This window comes from Electrophorus electricus, unplaced genomic scaffold (genome assembly GCF_041902795.1).
Source record: "Electrophorus electricus isolate QZ-2024a unplaced genomic scaffold, ASM4190279v1 Scaffold40, whole genome shotgun sequence".
Classification (NCBI taxonomy): domain Eukaryota; kingdom Metazoa; phylum Chordata; class Actinopteri; order Gymnotiformes; family Gymnotidae; genus Electrophorus; species Electrophorus electricus.
Window position 1 is genome coordinate 1,146,963 of NW_027658693.1, and position 18,937 is coordinate 1,165,899.

Sequence of the window (18,937 nt, forward strand, 5' to 3'; positions counted from 1 at the left end):
AGCTACTGAAACTGTATTTCCATACAATTATGTCGCTATTAACAAGAAAGCGAAGATTAATTAGCTACTTTGTTTCATTCTTTGGAAAGGTGCCATTTATAGTGATATAGATGGCTACTTATGTGGTGTTGCTTAAACGTACAGGTTTGATGGTATAGATTGACGTTTGCTAGCTAATATAGAGCTAACTAGCGAGCTAATAGAAATAGCTAGCTAGCAGCAAACGTTCGCCATTAGCGATCACAAAACCAGGTACAACTAGGAAACTCATTGCGCTCCATTGGTTGCCCGAACAGTTACATTTCTAACAGTGATTTGACATCGTTACTTACTTAATACTTTTGTTGTTTTTATTAATTTAACTGGTGTAGAGTTTCTGTCAGCCGCGACCCTGATGTTTCTCCAGTGGTGGTGTTCATCTCTGCCCATCTGAATTATTGCATTTAACTACTTGTTGTTTCACGTTGACATTTTTTTTTATCGGGGACACTGCGTGTATATAAGCAGATATGATTTCTTTTCCGCCGTCTGTTTCCATCTTCTTGTCCATGATTTTTCTTCAAGAGTGGACATCTTCCAGTTAGCTAGACTCTCTCTCCAGATACCGTTTTAGACAGATAAAAGTCGGCTGGCCCTAAATGATGGCTTTGGCTCAACGTCCACGATAAAGCTGTGGAAAAACAACCAGTTTAAGACAAGACATGCGGTGCGTAAAGATACCACAGAGCACCACGAAAGAGCTTAAACGTACCGCTTGTCTAAACAGACTTTTGGGGGATATGAATAAGCATAAAACGGACAAGTAAGACACATGAAAATGACCATTGCCAGAGTGAAGGACAACTGATATTCAAGTAAATTATATTTAAAGGTATTTGAACGCGGACATCAATCCCGTGTGGTGATCTGTGTTAACTCTGAGTGAGCATGTTAATAGAGTTATGGTCACTGCACAATATTTTATTTTTTAACCTATCTTCCCTCCTTTTTTAAACAAAGTAAAAGCCAATATGAAAAATATAAATATGTTTTTATATATATATATATATATATATATATATATATATATATATATATATATATATATATATATATTGTGTGTGTGTGTGTGTATAGGCTCATAAAAAGAATAACGAGTAAATTATACTGGATGTGGAAGCATGTTCTGGTTCTCCTGCAGCAGAATGGAGCACTAATTGATCGAAAGAGATCATTCCAAATGACCTCTATAAGGTTTCATATAATAATTGCTTTTAGCCTCATAGATGTACTATATCTGTAGCCTTTAAGAGCAGGCTAAACTTCACACCACGTCTCTTCTGCCCTCAGGCGGTTGGCAGATGAGATGCCTAAACTGCAGGAGTACCTGGAGAAAGAGGACATTGAAAAGAAGCTTCTGAGCCAAACAATGAGGAGCTGCTCTGTACGTAAAATATAAATATCTGTAAATATCTGTATAATATGTAAATAAAAGGAAGATGTGGTTGTATAGTGTAGTCGTTTGATTATAAATAATCTCATAATAATCTTATCTACAAATTCTGCAGGAGTACCTGGAGAAAGAGGACATCAAAAAGAAGCTTCTGAGCTGAACCAATGAGGAGCTGCTCTGTAAATAAAATATCTGTATAATATGTAAATAAAAGGAAGATGTGGTTGTATAATGTAGTCGTTTGATTATAAATAATCTCATAATAATCTTATCCACAAATTCTTACACATTTACATAGTAACATTCACTCATATACTCAAATTCCATATCATACTTAGAAAACGTCCACCTCATCTATTTTAAAGTTTTTTCCTGATCAATAATACAAAAAGAAAATAGAAAAAAGTGAACAGCACCCTCTAGCGATGCACCTCAATTATTTCAAGATAACTAAAACATGGCTAGGTTAAATCGGCGTTAGCTTGCAGCTAGAACAAAAAAAAAAATGCTCAGATTAACTTGTGTCTCATGGCACGCAGCTGAGTTTAAAATTAAACACAATTAAATCAAATTAAATTGACCCAGCTGCAACAAGCTCAGCAGCCACATTTAATTTCACTGATTGGTCAGTTAGCCAGGCTATACAAAACAGGCTATTGTTAGAAATTCTGCACATGTGATTCGCTTAGCTTCACATCTCACACTGCTTATAATTATAAGATAACGTATCCACGTTCGTAATAACGTGGTGAAATCTGCCAAAAATGCTGAGACTGAGCATAATAAATAATAAGACAATCTGAGCACTTAGTGAACATATTTCTAAATGAGAAGAAAAAGTTCTTCCAAACAATATAAAGCACACAATTCTATATGGGAAAACAGTTACATTTGTCATTAAGAGAAGCACTACTTATTACACAAATGTCAATAACTGTCCTAATATTAATAGTTCAACAGTCTTCCTCTGTCTATTATACGCACTGTACACATGTTAAATATCTGCCTTGAAGTTACAATGAAATGACTTCCGGGCGCACAGAAAATTGTTATATACACACAGACACCCCCATACCAACATAAGCATAGTGCAACTCTATGTTTACGCACCAGGGATTGAGTGGGCAAGTGCGTGTATATGCAAGTTCAAATTATTATACACAAATGTAAGTAGTAGGCTATTTATGTGAAAATGTTTCATATGTATGTACAAGTAGTGTTTCCCTGGTTTCTCCCTAAATGGCCCCTCATAGTTCAGCAGTAATGAGGCTAGTTAGATTTTGCTCAGAATGAAGTACACTTTGGGATGTTATATGTATCACAGTCTCCGGTGAGCCGTACATGGTTAATCAATCCAGGTTGAGGTAGAGTCACTGCATTAATGACACATCTGTTTGCATTGCTAGTTGCTGCTATGGCAGCAATGAAATTAGGAAATTCAAAGAAAAACAACTCATCTACACTCTTGGAACTTTAGAACCCCATATGTCCTGTGGCCTGATGTCACATGTGAGGGGAATCCCATGAACACCTTTACAAATCAGTCTGTGGAAAGACACTGAAGAGGACAGAGAAAAAATTAGGCGTTTCTGGAGATGGTGTACTTGACGCATCGAGGACGAATATACAGACACAAAGGATGTGGAAGGTAAATGTAAATATAATGCCACTCACACCTGCGATTGCTGGTGCTTCCACTCATAACTGCGGTTAAAATTCCTTTTTTGTCTTTAGCGTTGCATTGTCGCCTCTATCTCCCAATAATTCATACTCGAGGCTTTAGAAATCTCATTTTTTTGGGGGTATATGCCATTTCCTGTTATTTGTGCAGAATACACACACTTTCACTTTGGAATCCACAAAGATTTATAAATGAGGTCCCTGAATAACATCAATCTAATTCTACACTATATCATTTTCTAATTTCATATGTCTGTCTCTGTTTCTGTTTGTCTCTCTGTGTGTGTGTGTGTGTGTGTGTGTGTGTGTGTGTGTGTGTGTGTGTGTGTGTGTGTGTGTGTGTGGTTCTGTGTCAGTAGTGGGGCCTGTGGCCCGATTGGAGTGTTTGCGGCGTGAGAAGCAGGAGTTGGAGAACAGTTTGTTGGAGCAGCTGAAGGATTTGAGGTTGCAGAAGCAGAAGGAGCTCCAGGTACTTCAGAAGATGCTGAAACACGAGCAGCAGGAGGAGACAGAGCTCCTGCAGAAACAGCAGGAGGAGGAGGAGGAGCATAACAGGTCCATCAAGAGTAAGTACTATGGAGATGCAATAATACTAACATAACTAATAATGAATGTTAGCCTTTAGGCTCCAATAAAAGTGATACTAATATATGTATAGTACTATATATAGTATATTTTATATATCCAGTAGTAATTATGCAGTATATACAATCTGTGTTCTATATATATCCAGCAGTAATGATACTTGCTCTGGCAGATATGAAAATGGCCTGTGAACAGGAGACGAAATCTCTGGAGGAAGAACTTGAGAAGCTCAGACTGTCACTGCAGGTAGAGATCCCTTATAGTGTCAGTACACATCCACCAGTACCTCCACCTTTCACTTATAGCAGCAGTACACATTCAGTACACATTCCCACCTTTCCATTGTACTGGCTGTAGTGATGATGCATGTGTGTGTGTGCGTGTGCGTGTGCGTGTGCGCGTGCGCGTGTGCGTGTGCGCGTGCGCGTGTGCGCGTGCGCGTGTGTGTGTGGAGTAGCATGTTCTGGTTCTCCTGCATCAGAATGCAGCACTAATTGTGAGGAAAGACCTGCATGTCGCCAAGTCCAGGCCTCTACACCTCTGCACTGTTTCACTCACACATCAGCATGTGGTATGAGCAGGACTAAGACATTTAAGGGAGACTCCTTTAAACCTTTAAGGGATTAACCCAGTACTTGTTTTCATCATTTCGTTGGGTTTGTTACCTTTCATCACAAGAATCTGTAGCACTCAATCTGGTAAAACTATGCGCACTCTATGTATATTATGTACTCTGTACGTGTCAAGTTGAAATCAGCTCATAATCATACTCATAAACGTATATATCAACTTATGCTAGTGTATCTACAGATGTGAAGAAATTAAATAGTATCTGTATGTCTGTATTTGTGCCCGTGTGTGTGCGTGTGCATGTGTGTGTGTGCGTTGTCATCAGGCCCAGAAGAACATACTGTTGGAGAAGGATGTTCAGGTTCTCTAGCAACAGAATAGCACCAGACTGCGAGGATAGGCCTGCATCTCGCCAAGTCCAGGTCTCTACACCTATGCACTGTTTCACTGACACATCAGCATGTGGGATGAGCAGGACTAAGACCTTTAAGGGATTTAACCTTTAAGAGATAATCTGTTCAGAACATCCTAAAAAATTTTAGGAAAGTTCTTAAGGGCTATGGTAGTGTTATTCAAATGAGTTCATGAAAGTTTTTAAGGGTTACATTAGGGTTGATTGAAAGAGATCATTCCAAATGACCTCTATAAGGCTTCATATAATAAGCGCTTTTAACCTCACAGATGTACTATATCTGTAGCCTTTAACAGCAGGCTAAGCTTCACACCACGTCGGTTGGCAGATGAGATGCCTAAACTGCAGAGGTACCTGGAGAAAGAGGACATTGAAAAGAAGCTTCTGAGCCAAACCAATGAGGAGCTGCTCTGTAAGTAAAATATAAATATCTGTAAATATCTGTATAATATGTAAATAAAAGGAAGATGTGATTGTATAGTGTAGTCGTTTGATTATAAATAATCTCATAATAATCTTATGTACAAATTCTGCAGGAGTACCTGGAGAAAGAGGACATCAAAAAGAAGCTTCTGAGCTGAACCAATGAGGAGCTGCTCTGTAAATAAAATATCTGGTAGTAGTATTATTTAAAGTGTCAAATGTGATGAAGTGTGCCCAGGCTCAAAGCTACTTTATTGGGCATGACTGTGTGACCTCTTGAGCCCGGAAGTCTGGAGCATTGGTTATTTAAAGGGTCAAATGTGATGAAGTGTGCCCAGGCCCAGAGCTGCTTTGTTTGGCATGATTGGGTGACCTCTTGGGCCTGGAACTCTGTTTCTAGTTTCATTTATAGGGTCAAACTGCATGGTGTGCACAGGCCCAGAGCTACTTTGCTGGGCATGTCACACACGCGGGGAGTTCCATGCACAATGCCTTTACAGATCAGTCTTTGGAAGGGCACTGAAGAGGACAGATGGAAAAATGAGGCATTTCTGGAGCTGGTGTGCTGGAGGCATAGAGAATGAGAATGTAGATACAAAGGAGGTGGGATCCAGGAGAGAACTAATAAAGCAAACCAATAGCAGAAAGCAGAAGTGGCATCTAAAGAAAACGAAGATAGATCGGAAAAAACCTCCTACAGTTGGTATGGATGTTTGATTTTTTTTTTTTCTGCTTTTTGGCCTTGCCTTTCTAAATGGATGAATTTAAACCACATGTATAAAAAACACAGTAAACTAAATCATCTTTGCAATAAGGGACAAAAACTGACTTATTGAAAATGCTTTTATCCTCTGATCAGCAATGACTAAAACTCATTTAAAATATGCAACAGCGCTTGAAATATTAGGGCATTATTAATTTTTTACAAGTTTGTAGATTCTTGTCAGGCTGTATGTAATACATACAATATGTGTTTCATATATATCCAGCAGTAATGTTACTTTCTCTGGTAGATTTTAAGATGGTCCGTGAACGGACTGAAAGGACTGCGATAGAATGTCTGATTGAAATGAACGATGGATATGACCTGTACAGATCAGCCATGACCAAGCAGAGTCACTCTATGGCACCTGCTTCACCAGCCCTGAAAAACATCAACAAAGACACCAAACCAGGTTTGGGTGCAAAGCAGTCAGCCTTCTTCCCCCTAGGTCCAAGAGAGCACGACTGGCTTGTGAAGTGTCCAGCAGGACAGCAGGATCAAATCTGCCAGCTTCTGCTCCAGGACATCATGCTGGCAGAGAGGAGAAACTTCATGTCTGTTTTCACAGCACTTCACTGGGCTGCTAAACAAGGAAACAGCGAAATGATGAGCAAGATCCTTCTTCTATCACGGCAAGGTGGGCCAGGGGTTGACGTAAACACCAAGAGCTACGACGGCTACACCCCACTACACATCGCTGCTTTTCACTGCCATGAATCGGTCCTGAGTGTTCTGGTGTGTGATCATGGTGCCAACTGCAACATACGTGACAACAGTGGCAAAAAGCCCCATCACTACCTGCACAAGGACGCCTCACCCAAAGTGAGAGAGATGCTTGGACCCTTTCACGCTGGCAATTACAAGCCCTCAGGCCAGAATGTTCTCCCACAATGAATTTCCCAAAATAAATAGCATATCGTCAAATACACATTTTCTCTGACTTGTCTTTCACTCCTGATTTTGATGGTATGATCAAAACCTTAAGCTTTGAAATAAATCATTTGCACATAGATGTTTAAAAAATTGAGTAGTCATATTTAAACATTGTCTGTTTCCCTTGAATATTCTCTAATGTTTTGTCTTTGAGTAATGAAAGGTATTTGAGGTCCTTCAGCTGTGCAAGTAAAGTACTACTGAATTAGTAGTAGGAGAAGCCACTTTATATATGAAAAATTAGGTGTGTGCTTTCTATTGTTTGTAAGAACTTTTTCTTTTCATTTAGAAATATGCAGACCAAGTGCTCAGGTGAAATTAGTGTGATAAAAATGTTCCCACCAATTAGTTCAAGTTCAAAGTTCAAAAGGCTTTTATTGTCATTTCAGATATGTACAAGTACACAGCAAAAACGAAACAATATTCCTCCCGGACCATGGATCCAACATAAAACAAAACAAGTGCAACAGACAGCACTCTACACGAGTGCAAACAATACAATACAGTGCAATAATGTCATACAATAAATAAATACAGGACAGGACCAATACACAAAGAACAGACAGTGCATTTATTTTTACCAGTACGCAGTATTGGGAATACGTAAAATGGGTTGTGCATAGGAGTCAGTGACACGCTATACTGAACATAGCAGTCACTTGTAGCAGCCAGAACAATTCAGAGTACAGTGCTGATATAGTACAGTACTCTAGTAGCAAGTAGGAATGATGTGCAAGAGTGCAAAAGAAGTGCATATATGTGTGTGAAATTTGACTTCAGCGACTATTCCGATACAAAAACAGTGTGAGTGTGTGTGTGTATGAGTGTGTGTGTGTGTGTGTGTGTGTGTGTGTGTGTGTATATGAGTGCGTGCGTGTATGACTGTGTATAAGAGAGAGAGATAGTATATACTAATGGTCAAAAAGATTTATTGCTTAATTTGATTGATTGATTTGACAGCGGTCAATCACGCCGCCCCCACACACACCACCCCGACCGCTCCCCCCATATATTTTATATTTAGAAAAAAAAATTCTTTAATTGTGAAATAATCAAGTGATTAAAGTAAATAAAAGTTATTAGTCTTAAACGAATACTTACCACGCAGTCTTTAAAAAACTAAAACTCGCTGTTTAAAAACTATTTTGTCCCAGGCCTGCTGATCCAGAATACACACTGATCCACAACCTATCACAACCAAGGGGACTATTAGAAACTGGTTTAAAGTGACCAGTCCTTCAGGTTTGATCTCCTCCAAGTTACCCTCTACCTGCCAGAACCCAAAATGAAGCAGTGGCCGGACTCTTTGGAAATGCACCAGTGGCCTGGAGCTCGAGAGGGGCAGGTGTAAAGGGTTTAGTATGAGGAGGGGTGCTTAAGTCTGGGCCCAAAAGGTTCGGCTGGTGCGCCAGGTTTGTGGAGGTGTGCATACCTGGAGGGTAAACGAGGAGACAGGGTGTGGCGTGGCCAGGTGAGGGTGCAGTTTGGTGGGAATGAGTGATGGGCGTATGGTGCCCTGGAGGTGTGGTTGTTCCAGGAGGGGTAAGGTGGTATAGTGTGGCTGGACAAGGGGGTGCTTCGCTGGTCATGTGCTTGTGAGTTAGAGGCCTGGAGGTCTGGTGCTTTGAATGACAGAAAGGGTCTGATTTGTGCCCAGGTTTAAAGGTACTTTGCTGGGCATGACTGTATGACCTCTTGGGCCTGGAAGTCTGGTGCTTTGAATGATTTAAAGCGTCAAATGGTCTGAGGTTTGCTCAAGTTTAAAGCCACTTTGCTGGGCATATGGTTGTGATTTAGAGGCCTGGAAGTCTGGTGCTTTGAATGACAGAAGGGGTCAAATGGTCTGAAATGTGCCCAGGCATAGAGTTTCTTTGCTGAGCATGATTGTGTGACCTCTTGGGCCTAGAAGTCTGCTTGTAGTATTATTTAAAGGGTCAAACTGCATGAAGTGTGCCCAGGTTTAAAGCTACTTTGCTGGGCATGCTTGTGTGTCCTCTTGGGCCTGGAAGTCTGGTTTTTCAATTTATTAAGGTGTCAAATGGCCTGAAGTGTGCCTAGCCCTAGAGCTTCTTTGCTGGGCATGACTTTGTGACCTCTTGGGCCTGGAAGTCTGCTGCTATTAATTTATTAACAATCACAAAACCAGAGACAACTAGGAAACACGTTTCGCTCCATTCGTTGCCCACACAATGATTTGTCATGGATACTTACTTAATGCTTGTGTTGTTTTCCTTCATCTAACTGGTGTAGAGTTGTTGGATTTTTTTGGGGGGGCACTGCGTGTATATAAGCAGATATATGTATATGTGTATGATGTGTATGTGTATATGTATACTATGTATATGTATGTGATTCCTTTTATGTATATGTACATGTATATGATTCCTTTTATGTATATGTGTATATATATATATATATATATATATATATATATATATATATATATATATATATATATATGATTTCTTTTCCGCCGTCTGTTTCCATCTTCTTGTTGTCCATGATTTTTCTTCAAGAGAGTGGACATCTTCCAGTTAGCTAGACTCTCTTTCCAGATACCGTTTTGGACAGATAATTGTCGGCTGGGCCTAAATGATGGCTTTGGCTCAACGTCCATGATAAAGCATCAAACTAATGGCTCTGGAAAAACAACCAGTTTAAGACAAGACATGGGGTGCGTAAAGATACCACAGAGCACCACGAAAGAGCTTAAAGTTACCGCTTGTCTAAACAGACTTTTGGGGGATATGAATAAGCATAAAATGGACAAGTAAGACACATGAAAATGACCATTGCCAGACTGAAGGACAACTGATATTCAAATAAATTATATTTAAAGGTTTTTCAATGCAGACAGTGCATAATGTCTCCTGTCTTGGACAATAAAGCATTCATGTGAGTATTACTGAAAAACACTAACCATAAGAGAAAAAAGCATATTTTTTCAAGTGTTGCGTCCTGTGTTCGTTTGGTGTGTTTGTGTGTGTGTGTGTGTGTGTGTGTGTATCCATCAGACAAGCTACATTCCTCCTGCATCCTTCCACTGTTGACAGCATTTGACCTCACTCTCAACCACTCTCCTCCGACTCACAAAGCGGCCAATGTTCTGGACCTGATCTTCACCCGTACCACCACAACATCGGACATCAGTCACCCCCCTCCACCTCTCGGACCATCACTTTCTATCCTTCTCTCTCTCCCTTCCTTCTCTTTCCATCCAGATTCTCTTATCTAGAGCAACTTGCAAATGCGCTCATGGCAGTGGTAGCTCACTGGTTAAGGTACTTGATATTTGTTAGAGTCTGGGTTCAAACCCTGCCACTGTTGGGCCCCTGAGCAACGCCCTTAATTCTCAATTGCTCAAGTTGTACTCAGTCATAATTGTAAGTTGCTTTGGATAAAAGTGTCAGGTAAATGTGCTTTCATTTCCTCATAGAATACATCCTAGCCAGTACAGTAGGTTGGACCAAGATACCAATGAACTCAAATAATGTACAGGGGTCAATGCTGATGCCTAGAAGTACAAAATACAAAATGTCTATCTTAAGCTCTAGTCCTTATTGTTTGTTAGACAACACCAGTGTAAAACAATACCCTACAATAAGTACCAATTTGGTCAGTATAGGAGCAGGGTCAGCTCCTGTTCTTAAAACCCACTCAATATTGTATCTCTGTTTTTAATCCTTTTCTCTGCCCAGGACACTGTATTGGCTCTTCAGGCTCTGGCAAAATATAGCACTGCAACCTACAGTACAACAGACACCATTGCGGTGACTGTGACGTCGCCGCACGGCTTGAAGACCCAGTTCATGGTGTACCGGAACAAAAGACTACTGTACCAGCAGATCCAGCTGCAAGAAGTGACTGGGGTTTACAATGTCAGGGCATCAGGCCAAGGCTTTGTGTTTGTGCAGGTTAGTCTGGTGCCACTTCCTGTGCTGATCATGGGGCACCTTGGTGTGGATATGCTTGAAGACCATTTTGAGTAGTTTCATGGGTGTGTAAATGACTCTAGGGATCCTGTATGCTACTAATATTTCTCTTCCAGTTCACCCAGCACTACAACATCCCTCCTCCCAATGACTTCTCCTCCTTCAGTATCTCATTCAACACAACATCAAACTGCAGTGCCCCAAACCTGTCTGTGGGGGTCACTGTGACTGTCAGCTGAGCTCTACTAGAGAACAAGAGGAAAGAATGGCTTTGCCCATGTAACCCTTTGACTTTGCTTTAATTTGTCTTTCGGGTATAATGATAACAGGACTGAGACGGACATGGTGGTCATTGAGGTCAAGCTGCTGTCTGGGTTCAGTCTGGTTGAGGGGTCACTGATACCAGTATCTGGCTCTATAGCGGTAACTTTGACCTCACTGAAAATACCCATCATGCATTAGCTGGTCTGCTTATAAATAATCTGTCTACAGGAGAATGCCACTGTAAAGCATGTGGATCAAACGGAGAGAAACGTCGTCATGTACTTGAACGGGGTAAGAACAGGCTTTCACTAGTTCAACAGTTTCAGATGAACTTGCTTGCAAGATGAACAGTGTGTTGTATGTTGGGACAAACATTAACAATGGTCTACGTGATTTTGTATGGTGACACAGCTGTCTCCCTTCCCCGAGCTGAAGAAGGGAGAGACCTACACTCTGGTTATCCAGCAGGATATAGTGGTGCAGAACCTGAAGCCAGCTGAAGATCTACAACTACTACCAGCCCAGTAAGAACCAGTCCCATTATCCTCAGATTCCATAATGGAAGATGAGGGTTGGGACAGATGTTACATGAGTCATTTTTGGAAGTAGAAATGACCAACCTTATTTCACGTCACTCTTCAATATGTAATTAAGGAACAAGATCATATGAACTGAATTATAATTACACTAAATGTGCTATAATGTCCTCCTGTGTAGTATGAATAAGAACCTGTTATCCTTTATTCTCTCCTGTAGGTGATGTGGCCGTTACAGAATACACGTCTCCATGTAACAAACTGTAGACTACGTGACCTGCTGCCTGCACTAATGTTGGCCACGTTGTACTGCATTGTACCATGAGAGTCTGTCCTTTTACCTGAAGTGTAAATCAGATCTAATGCTACTGGGTGACTGTTCTGTAATTACTCGGTTATTTAGTTGTATTGAAATGAAATTCTCTTGTGCAGTGTACAAATGCCTTGTCTCTTTTCTTTCTCTACTCTTCACTCTTCACCAGTGTCCCCTCATCTGATGCTGTATTGCCACTCAGCATAATTTTAAAACTTGCCATGCAGAGCAAGGCCATAATCATAAACTGAACAGGTCACAGGGAATTCACTCCCTCATAAGAGAATTGAGGGGCAAAGTATACTAATGTTCAGAAATCTATGCATTTGTATGAAGACGAGTCCAGATATTGTGACCAAGGTTTAGGAAGTGATGTACAAGTACATTTGGGTGTGCATCAAGGATCTCTTCTCACTTTAACCTCTCCACTTCTCTCCAGCCCCCTCTCTTCTCGTTCTGTCTACTAATCTCCTTCCCAGTTGTCTCTGCTCTCCCACCGTCTCCCCTCCTCTGGTGCTTCTCTCCATTATCATCTAAGGCATCTCTTAAATTGTCACTTGTCCCTGTCCTGTTTAGTGGCTTCATACCCTCCTTTTTACTCTCAATGAACCAGATTGGACAGGAAAAATATATTTTAGTCAACAAGTGACAGCCTCTCGGTGCATCTATGAAGCTTATATGAGTGTGTACAGCAGGATGAGACGAGTGTAATGGCATTATGGGCTCTATCTCTCTCCTTCACCTACCGGTATCCTCATACACTCTCCTTTGAATGAAAGCATGACCATGAAAAACAGCAGTAAACAATGAGGAATGGATTATTGGTGATTTATCTGATTGGTAGTTGTCAGGAAAGACTGAGGACTCTCTTCAACATTTGTATCTGACTAGTATTCATTTTCTCACGGTGAATTTTTTTTTTTCTGAAAATATGTTATTGCCACTCTTCCTCTTGTGCATGCCTTGCTGTGAATGAAAGCTGACTAATGAGAATCTTTCACTTTTTAAAAGTAACACCAATAAAGCCATTTATCATAAACAGGTACAGCTACACAGGATATTATATGAGCATACAATACATTAAAACTGCTACTCTACATGTTCACATGCATCACTACAATGACTGACGCATTAGACTTCATGTGGGATTTCTAATATATATAACTAAATATCAAAGCATTGTTAGTTGGATATGACGGTGAGTGTTGTTGGATTCTGCATGGACCACCACAAACCCAGAACTGTACAGTACATCCCTCCCCTACCAGATCTCTATCAGGTCCTGTAAAATATACAGAACACTTCTACATGTTTATCTCTGTTTAAAGTGAAGAGACACGTCCATGCAGTGTCTCTGTTTAAGCATGTCCATCTGACATTAATAAGATCAATGTAATACATTTTCATGGAAAGGAAAAATAAAATTCTATCTGAAAAGGATGTTAGGACGTTTTGAGAAACAACCTTCATGTTGTTATAATTTTGATCATAATTCTGTGTCTGAAAGATAATTTTGTATTCCTCACAACTCCAGCCTACATCTAACCTTCATCAAGACTAGATGTATGAAAGGAATAACAATGGCTCCAAAATATTTCTAAACAAAAATAAAGTGAAACATGGATATTTGATGGATTCAAATGCTCAACAAACAAACAGCCAAACTCAATTCCACCCATGTGAGAAGGAAACAAACAAACCAGAAGTGAACATTAAGGCCTGTACAATTAATGCAGCCTCTGGTACTACCGCAATATTACTGTTATGCTTAATATCAGCCCATTATCATTTCTAGCTCTTGGTACTCACTCGTAGGTTCCTTTAATTGGTTAGATAATGGCTGAAAAGAGTTTGAACAGGTGATTCTTATGAGCTAACTTTAATGAGAGGCTTAAAAGGAATGCAGACAAACTGGGATCTTGTGTCTGTCTGTGCTTCTCCCAGGGGGAAGGGTTGGTGTATGAAACTGGGTATTGGGGTTTCCCATGTCTAGCAGTACAATGTGGTGGAGCAGAAGGTAGTCATATCCTGTGCTTATGTTATGGCGTTACCTTGTATGTGTTTAAGAGAGTTGATTTTCATGTTTAAATGCCTTTTTGTCTTGTAGGTTCTGGTTACTCCTCCCTGTCATATTTCAGCTGAGGGATGCAGAGGGGCTTGGTGGTAAGAAACTGTTCAGATCAAACCACAAATGGTGATGCTTTGTGTCTATTCAGGAATTTAAGCAATCTCTGCTCTGTTCATCCCCTTCAAGTGTGGAACAAATCTGCACCACATTGGTATGGTGTAGCAACATCAGCTTCTGTGGCTCAGCCCCAAGAAGTTGGCTACCTACCTTATCTGACCAAGATGGAGGGCTCTCCTTCCAGTGTTGCATCTAAGCAAAGTAGCTCTGTGTTCCCTCAGCAAGGCCTGGAACCCAGTCAGACTGCGGGTGGATGTTTAAGGAGCGGTTCCAGAAGTCAAATGGATTCAAGTGCACAGACTGCAAGTGGCTCTGCTGGGTATTACCAGTCTGTGTTCCAAGGTGGCCAGCAATTCCCTGGACTTGTAGCCAAAGCTCAACTGCAGGATTCTTCTGGTAATGGTGAAATTCAGTTTCAGGGGCAGAGTGCTAATCATGTCTTTGGCACCCCCCAGACTTCTAGTGGTCTGTTTCAACAAGGTGTCTGGCATCAGGGGTCTGCTGGCAGCTTGGACTCTATATCCAGTGCTCAAGGTTCCCCAATTCAGTATACTGGTTCAACAATGCACACTGTGTCTGTTCAATCTGCTCCTACCCATCAGGGAGACTACAGGGCTCCATCCTCAGGCCACCCAACATACCATCCTTCAAAGAAGGTCCAACCTTCTCGTGTTCCTTCCCCTCAATCTCAAAGCTACACACAGCTGAAATCCAGACTCTTAGCTAGCCAAAGTGCCAGTGGGAGTTCTGGTGTAACCTCTACTAGCCGACAGCCCGTCAAGGATACTGAACAACATGGCAGCTCTCGCGGGGCTGTTCCTTTTCGGTTTGCAAATGGATGGCAGACATGGAGAGGGCAGACTAGCCAGTTGCAGATGCAGGGCTCCAGTGCTGGTTCTTCTATTGCCTCTACAAGCCAACAGTCTGCCAGTGATGCTCCACAAAAAAGCAGCTACTATGGGCCTTTGCCAGCCCAGGGTGCAGGTACAGGGCAGACCACTGGCTGGCAGTCTGCAATGCAACCTGCCCAGTTCCAAATGCAGGGCTCCTGTGTGGATTCTGGCTTGACCTCTACTAGCCAACAGCCTGTCAAGAATGCAGCGCAACATGGCAGCTGTCGTGGGTCTGGTCCTTCTCAGACTGCAAGTAGATGGCTGACATCGAGCAAACCATTTGCATCACAGACGCGGGGCTCCAGTGTGAGTTCAAATGTCTTTACTAGCCAACAGTCTGCCAGTGATGCTCCACAAAAAAGCAGCTACTATGGGCCTCTGCCAGTCCAGGGTGCAGGCACAGGGCAGAACACTGGCTGGCAGTCTGCACAGCAAGCTGGTCAGTCTCAAATGCAGAGGTTGAGCTCCACCCACCAGCAGTCAGCTGGTGATGTGCAAAAAAGCAGCAGTTATTATGCACCTGTGCTTACCCACAGTGTAGGAACCCAGCCCTCTAGTTATGATCATGCTTCAATACAGACTGGACCTGTGCTGGGTACAGGTATGTGGCAGTCCACTAGCCAACAGTCTGCACTACAGACTGCCCAGTCCCAAATGCAGGGCTCCAGTGCTGGTTCTGGTGTGACATCTAGTAGCCAACAGTCTGTCAGTGATGCTCCACAAAAAAGCAGCTCCTCTAGGTTCCTCCATTCTCAGGTTGGGAGTACATGGCAGACAGGAAGCCACCAGTCTGCCCAGGCCCAGTTGCAGGGTTCCGGTACAAGTTCTGCCATGACCTCCCCCAGCCAGCGATCCAATGATGCTGCTCAAAGCAGCAGCTCATGTAGGGCCTCCCCTTCACAGGTTGGGAGCATGGGCCAAACTTGGAGCCACCAGACTGCATTGCACACTGACCAGTCCCAGAAGGGGGTCCCAAATCCTCCCCAAACTGCCTCCCGCACAGTAACCTTCAACCAATACAACCCAGCAAGTCAGACCCCATCCAGCATGAATGGGTTGTCCAAAGGGCATCTTGGCAGCTACTCTAGTGGGTGGGGACAGAATGCTGTGATGCAGGCAGGTAGAAGACAGCCAGTATTTGCTGTAGATTTTAATGTGGGCCAACAGTCTTCTGACGTGCAGTTACCCTACACTGGTTCCCCATCAAGTGTGTCCAGTGGTTCTAGCAGCTACAGCTTCACTCAGGACTTGCCTAGTCACTCCAACTACCACCACAGTAAACCCCAACTGCCTCCTACTCAGTTCAGTGGGATGGTCAAGCACTAGGCTCAGGCTAATGCTGTTCAACAAAATGATGCTGAAACTATTCTTGGTTCTTCTTAATCCTGCTTTCTTAAATAAAATGTGTTGGCAACACTGCTGTCTGCTTGGTTTCTGTTGGTTAAACAATGCTGTGTGAAATTTGAAGGGGACACTAGACAAACAGGGGACTCTGTAGTGAGGTGGCTCTTTGGTTTGTTTGTTTTTTTGGCCCCCTTTTTCTTGTATGCCACAATTACACTAGTTAGAATGAGGATGTCCAAAGTGCTTGAGGTCTAAAGCTGTGTGGGTTTAGTGCATGTTCAGCAGAATTCACTCTGACTGTTTACAGTTCACATTTTCACATGGACCTTCATAAGACTGTATTTGAAATGGGACCTGTGAAGTACACTGACAACTGTGTGGAAGTCCTCATTCTGAATTGAGGGTTGTTTAAAACTGGCTCATGTTTACCTAAATGGTGTTCACTTTAAGGTGTATGGGAAGTGTTTTCGTTTAGTTGGTTGGTTCCTCTGTAGTGATTCTATTGAGGCTGAAGGAGCAATGCAGTTTTAGTTGAACTTGGTTTAACACACAAATCACTTATGTAAAAATTGCGTGAGGTGCTGAGACACCACCCAGTCATTTTTAGAAGAGGGTGATTTTGAAAGAAGGTGAACATCCTCTTAAAGAACACTACAAAGTCTTCCTTTCTTGAGAAACTTATTTTTTTTCTTTTTTAAAAACATTTGTTGAAGGAAGAGGTTGGGGGCACAAACTTAAATCATTAAATTAATCTAATAGATAAGTCAGATTTTTTAAAAAACACAAATGCTTTATGAAACCTGGTTAAAGAGCTGGCTGAGGCTGTGTTCAACATGAAGTGCAGGATCTACAGTCCCTGTTTTCTCCTTGTCTTTATTGTTGATCTGTGTGAATGATGTTTCCACTTGTTTCTTGTAACCTGGTTCATGGTCCCTGTAACTTCTCTTTCCTAAGAAAGCAAAACAGGTTGAGCCTTATACTGAAATGAGGATGTAAACGCGTATGTACAATATATATTTATTTCAAGATGGCACCAGTGAAGTCGGCTGCCATCACGACTGCTCCATCCACACCTGTCACTTTTCGCTATCTTCTTTGCCCTTTTTGTTCTTCCTGCTATTCCTGACATCTATAAAGCCCTTCTTTCTTTCTTCACCACGATACGCATCTCATACAGCAGAGATGCTCTTATTTCTCTTAGTCTACATAGCACTCACCTCAAGCCGTCTCTAACCCCAGACCCAAGATGGCCGACGGAGATCCTGAAGGAGAACAAAAGACGCGACATTAGGAAAAGGCCTCGAGGAAAACGAGCCACCGTCAGGAACAGGCTGAGGGCTCAGGCACACCAAGCTCCCTTACCTAGCATCCTGCTAGCCAATGTCCAGTCTCTGGACAACAAGCTCGACGACCTCCGGGCCAGGATAAAGTTCCAGAGGGACATTCGGGACTGCAACCTCCTCTGCTTCACCGAGTCGTGGCTGAACTCAGCGGTACTAAGCTGAAACGGGAAACTCCAATTCAGAGGAAGGTCACATGCTGGACAGACCAATTGCTGGCTACTCTGCAGGACGCTCTGGATGACATGGACTGGGACATGTTTCAGTGCAGCAATGATGATGTCAGCGAATTTATGGAGGCAGTAGTAGGGTTTATTGGGATTCCAAGAGCCACTATCAAGAAGTTTCCCAACCTGAAGCCCTGGGTGGACAAAACCATCCACGAGGCTCTGAACTCTCACACTGCCACCTGCAACGCGGGGATCATCAGTGGGAACATGGAGGAGTACAAGTCTGTGGCATACAGAGTGTGCAGGGCAGTGAGGGAGGTGAAGCAGTGCTATGGGAGGAAACTAGAGACATAGTTCCAGCAGAGTGGCTCTAGATCCCTGTGGCAGGGAATATGGATGATCACGGACTACAGAAGCCCACCCTGCGGACTGATGAGTGCAGATGAGTCTCTGGTGAATGAGCTAAACATGTCCTTCGCTTGCTTCGAGGCTACATCTAGCAGTGCTAATGCTAACAGCGCTAGCGCTAACAATGCTAATGGTGCTATCGGAGCAGCCAACATGCGCAGAGCCCATCATAAGCCAGCGCCCTCTCATCATCATGGAGAGTGACGTGAGGAGAGTATTTAAAAGGGTGAATACCAGGAAGGCGGCGGTAGAGTCCTCAAAGCCTGCGCAGACCAGCTAGCCCTGGTATTCATTGACATCTTCAACCTCTCCCTGATGCTCGGTATCGTCCCATCCAGCTTCAAGTGATCCACCATCGTCCACGTCCCAAAGAAAGCTCGACCCTCTGGCCTCAATGACTACCACCCCATTGCCCTCACATCAGTCGTGATGAAGTGTTTTGAAAAGGTAGTCAGAGACTTCATCACCTCTTCACTGCCAGCCTCCATGGACCCACTGCAGTTTGCATACCGCCACAACCGCTCCACTGATGATGCAATTGCACATCTGCTCCACACCACACTGACCCACCTGGACAAAGGGAGGGGTAATTATGTTAAAATGCTGTTTGTCAACTACAGTTCAGCATTTAATACCCTCATCCCCTCCAGACTCACTACTAAGTTGGAGGATCCAGGATTGCATCCATATGACAAGAGGGCCTACCTGGAGGAGATTAAACACCTGGAGAGCTGGTGCCAGGAAAATAATCTCC

At 42.6% G+C, this 18,937-nt stretch overlaps 1 protein-coding gene across 1 annotated transcript; it reads left to right on the forward strand.

Moving 5' to 3' along the window:
* The first annotated feature begins 13,789 nt into the window (after positions 1–13,789).
* On the forward strand, positions 13,790–16,327 carry LOC145655933 (uncharacterized). The gene is made up of 3 exons (XM_081709395.1): positions 13,790–13,860; positions 13,951–14,006; positions 14,098–16,327. The coding sequence occupies exons 1-3, from the start codon at positions 13,829–13,831 to the stop codon at positions 16,245–16,247; spliced, it is 2,238 nt and encodes a 745-aa protein (XP_081565521.1). The 5' UTR covers positions 13,790–13,828; the 3' UTR covers positions 16,248–16,327.
* The last annotated feature ends 2,610 nt before the right edge of the window (positions 16,328–18,937 follow it).

What these genes read in the sequence shown, in the direction of transcription:
- LOC145655933 (XM_081709395.1), top strand. Translation starts at nt 13,829, where the DNA reads ATGTCTAGCAGTACAATGTGGTGGAGCAGAAG. An exon ending in ACAATGTGGTGGAGCAGAAG is followed by an intron (nt 13,861 to 13,950) that starts GTAGTCATATCC and finishes TTTGTCTTGTAG; the next exon opens with GTTCTGGTTACTCCTCCCTG. An exon ending in GGATGCAGAGGGGCTTGGTG is followed by an intron (nt 14,007 to 14,097) that starts GTAAGAAACTGT and finishes ATCCCCTTCAAG; the next exon opens with TGTGGAACAAATCTGCACCA.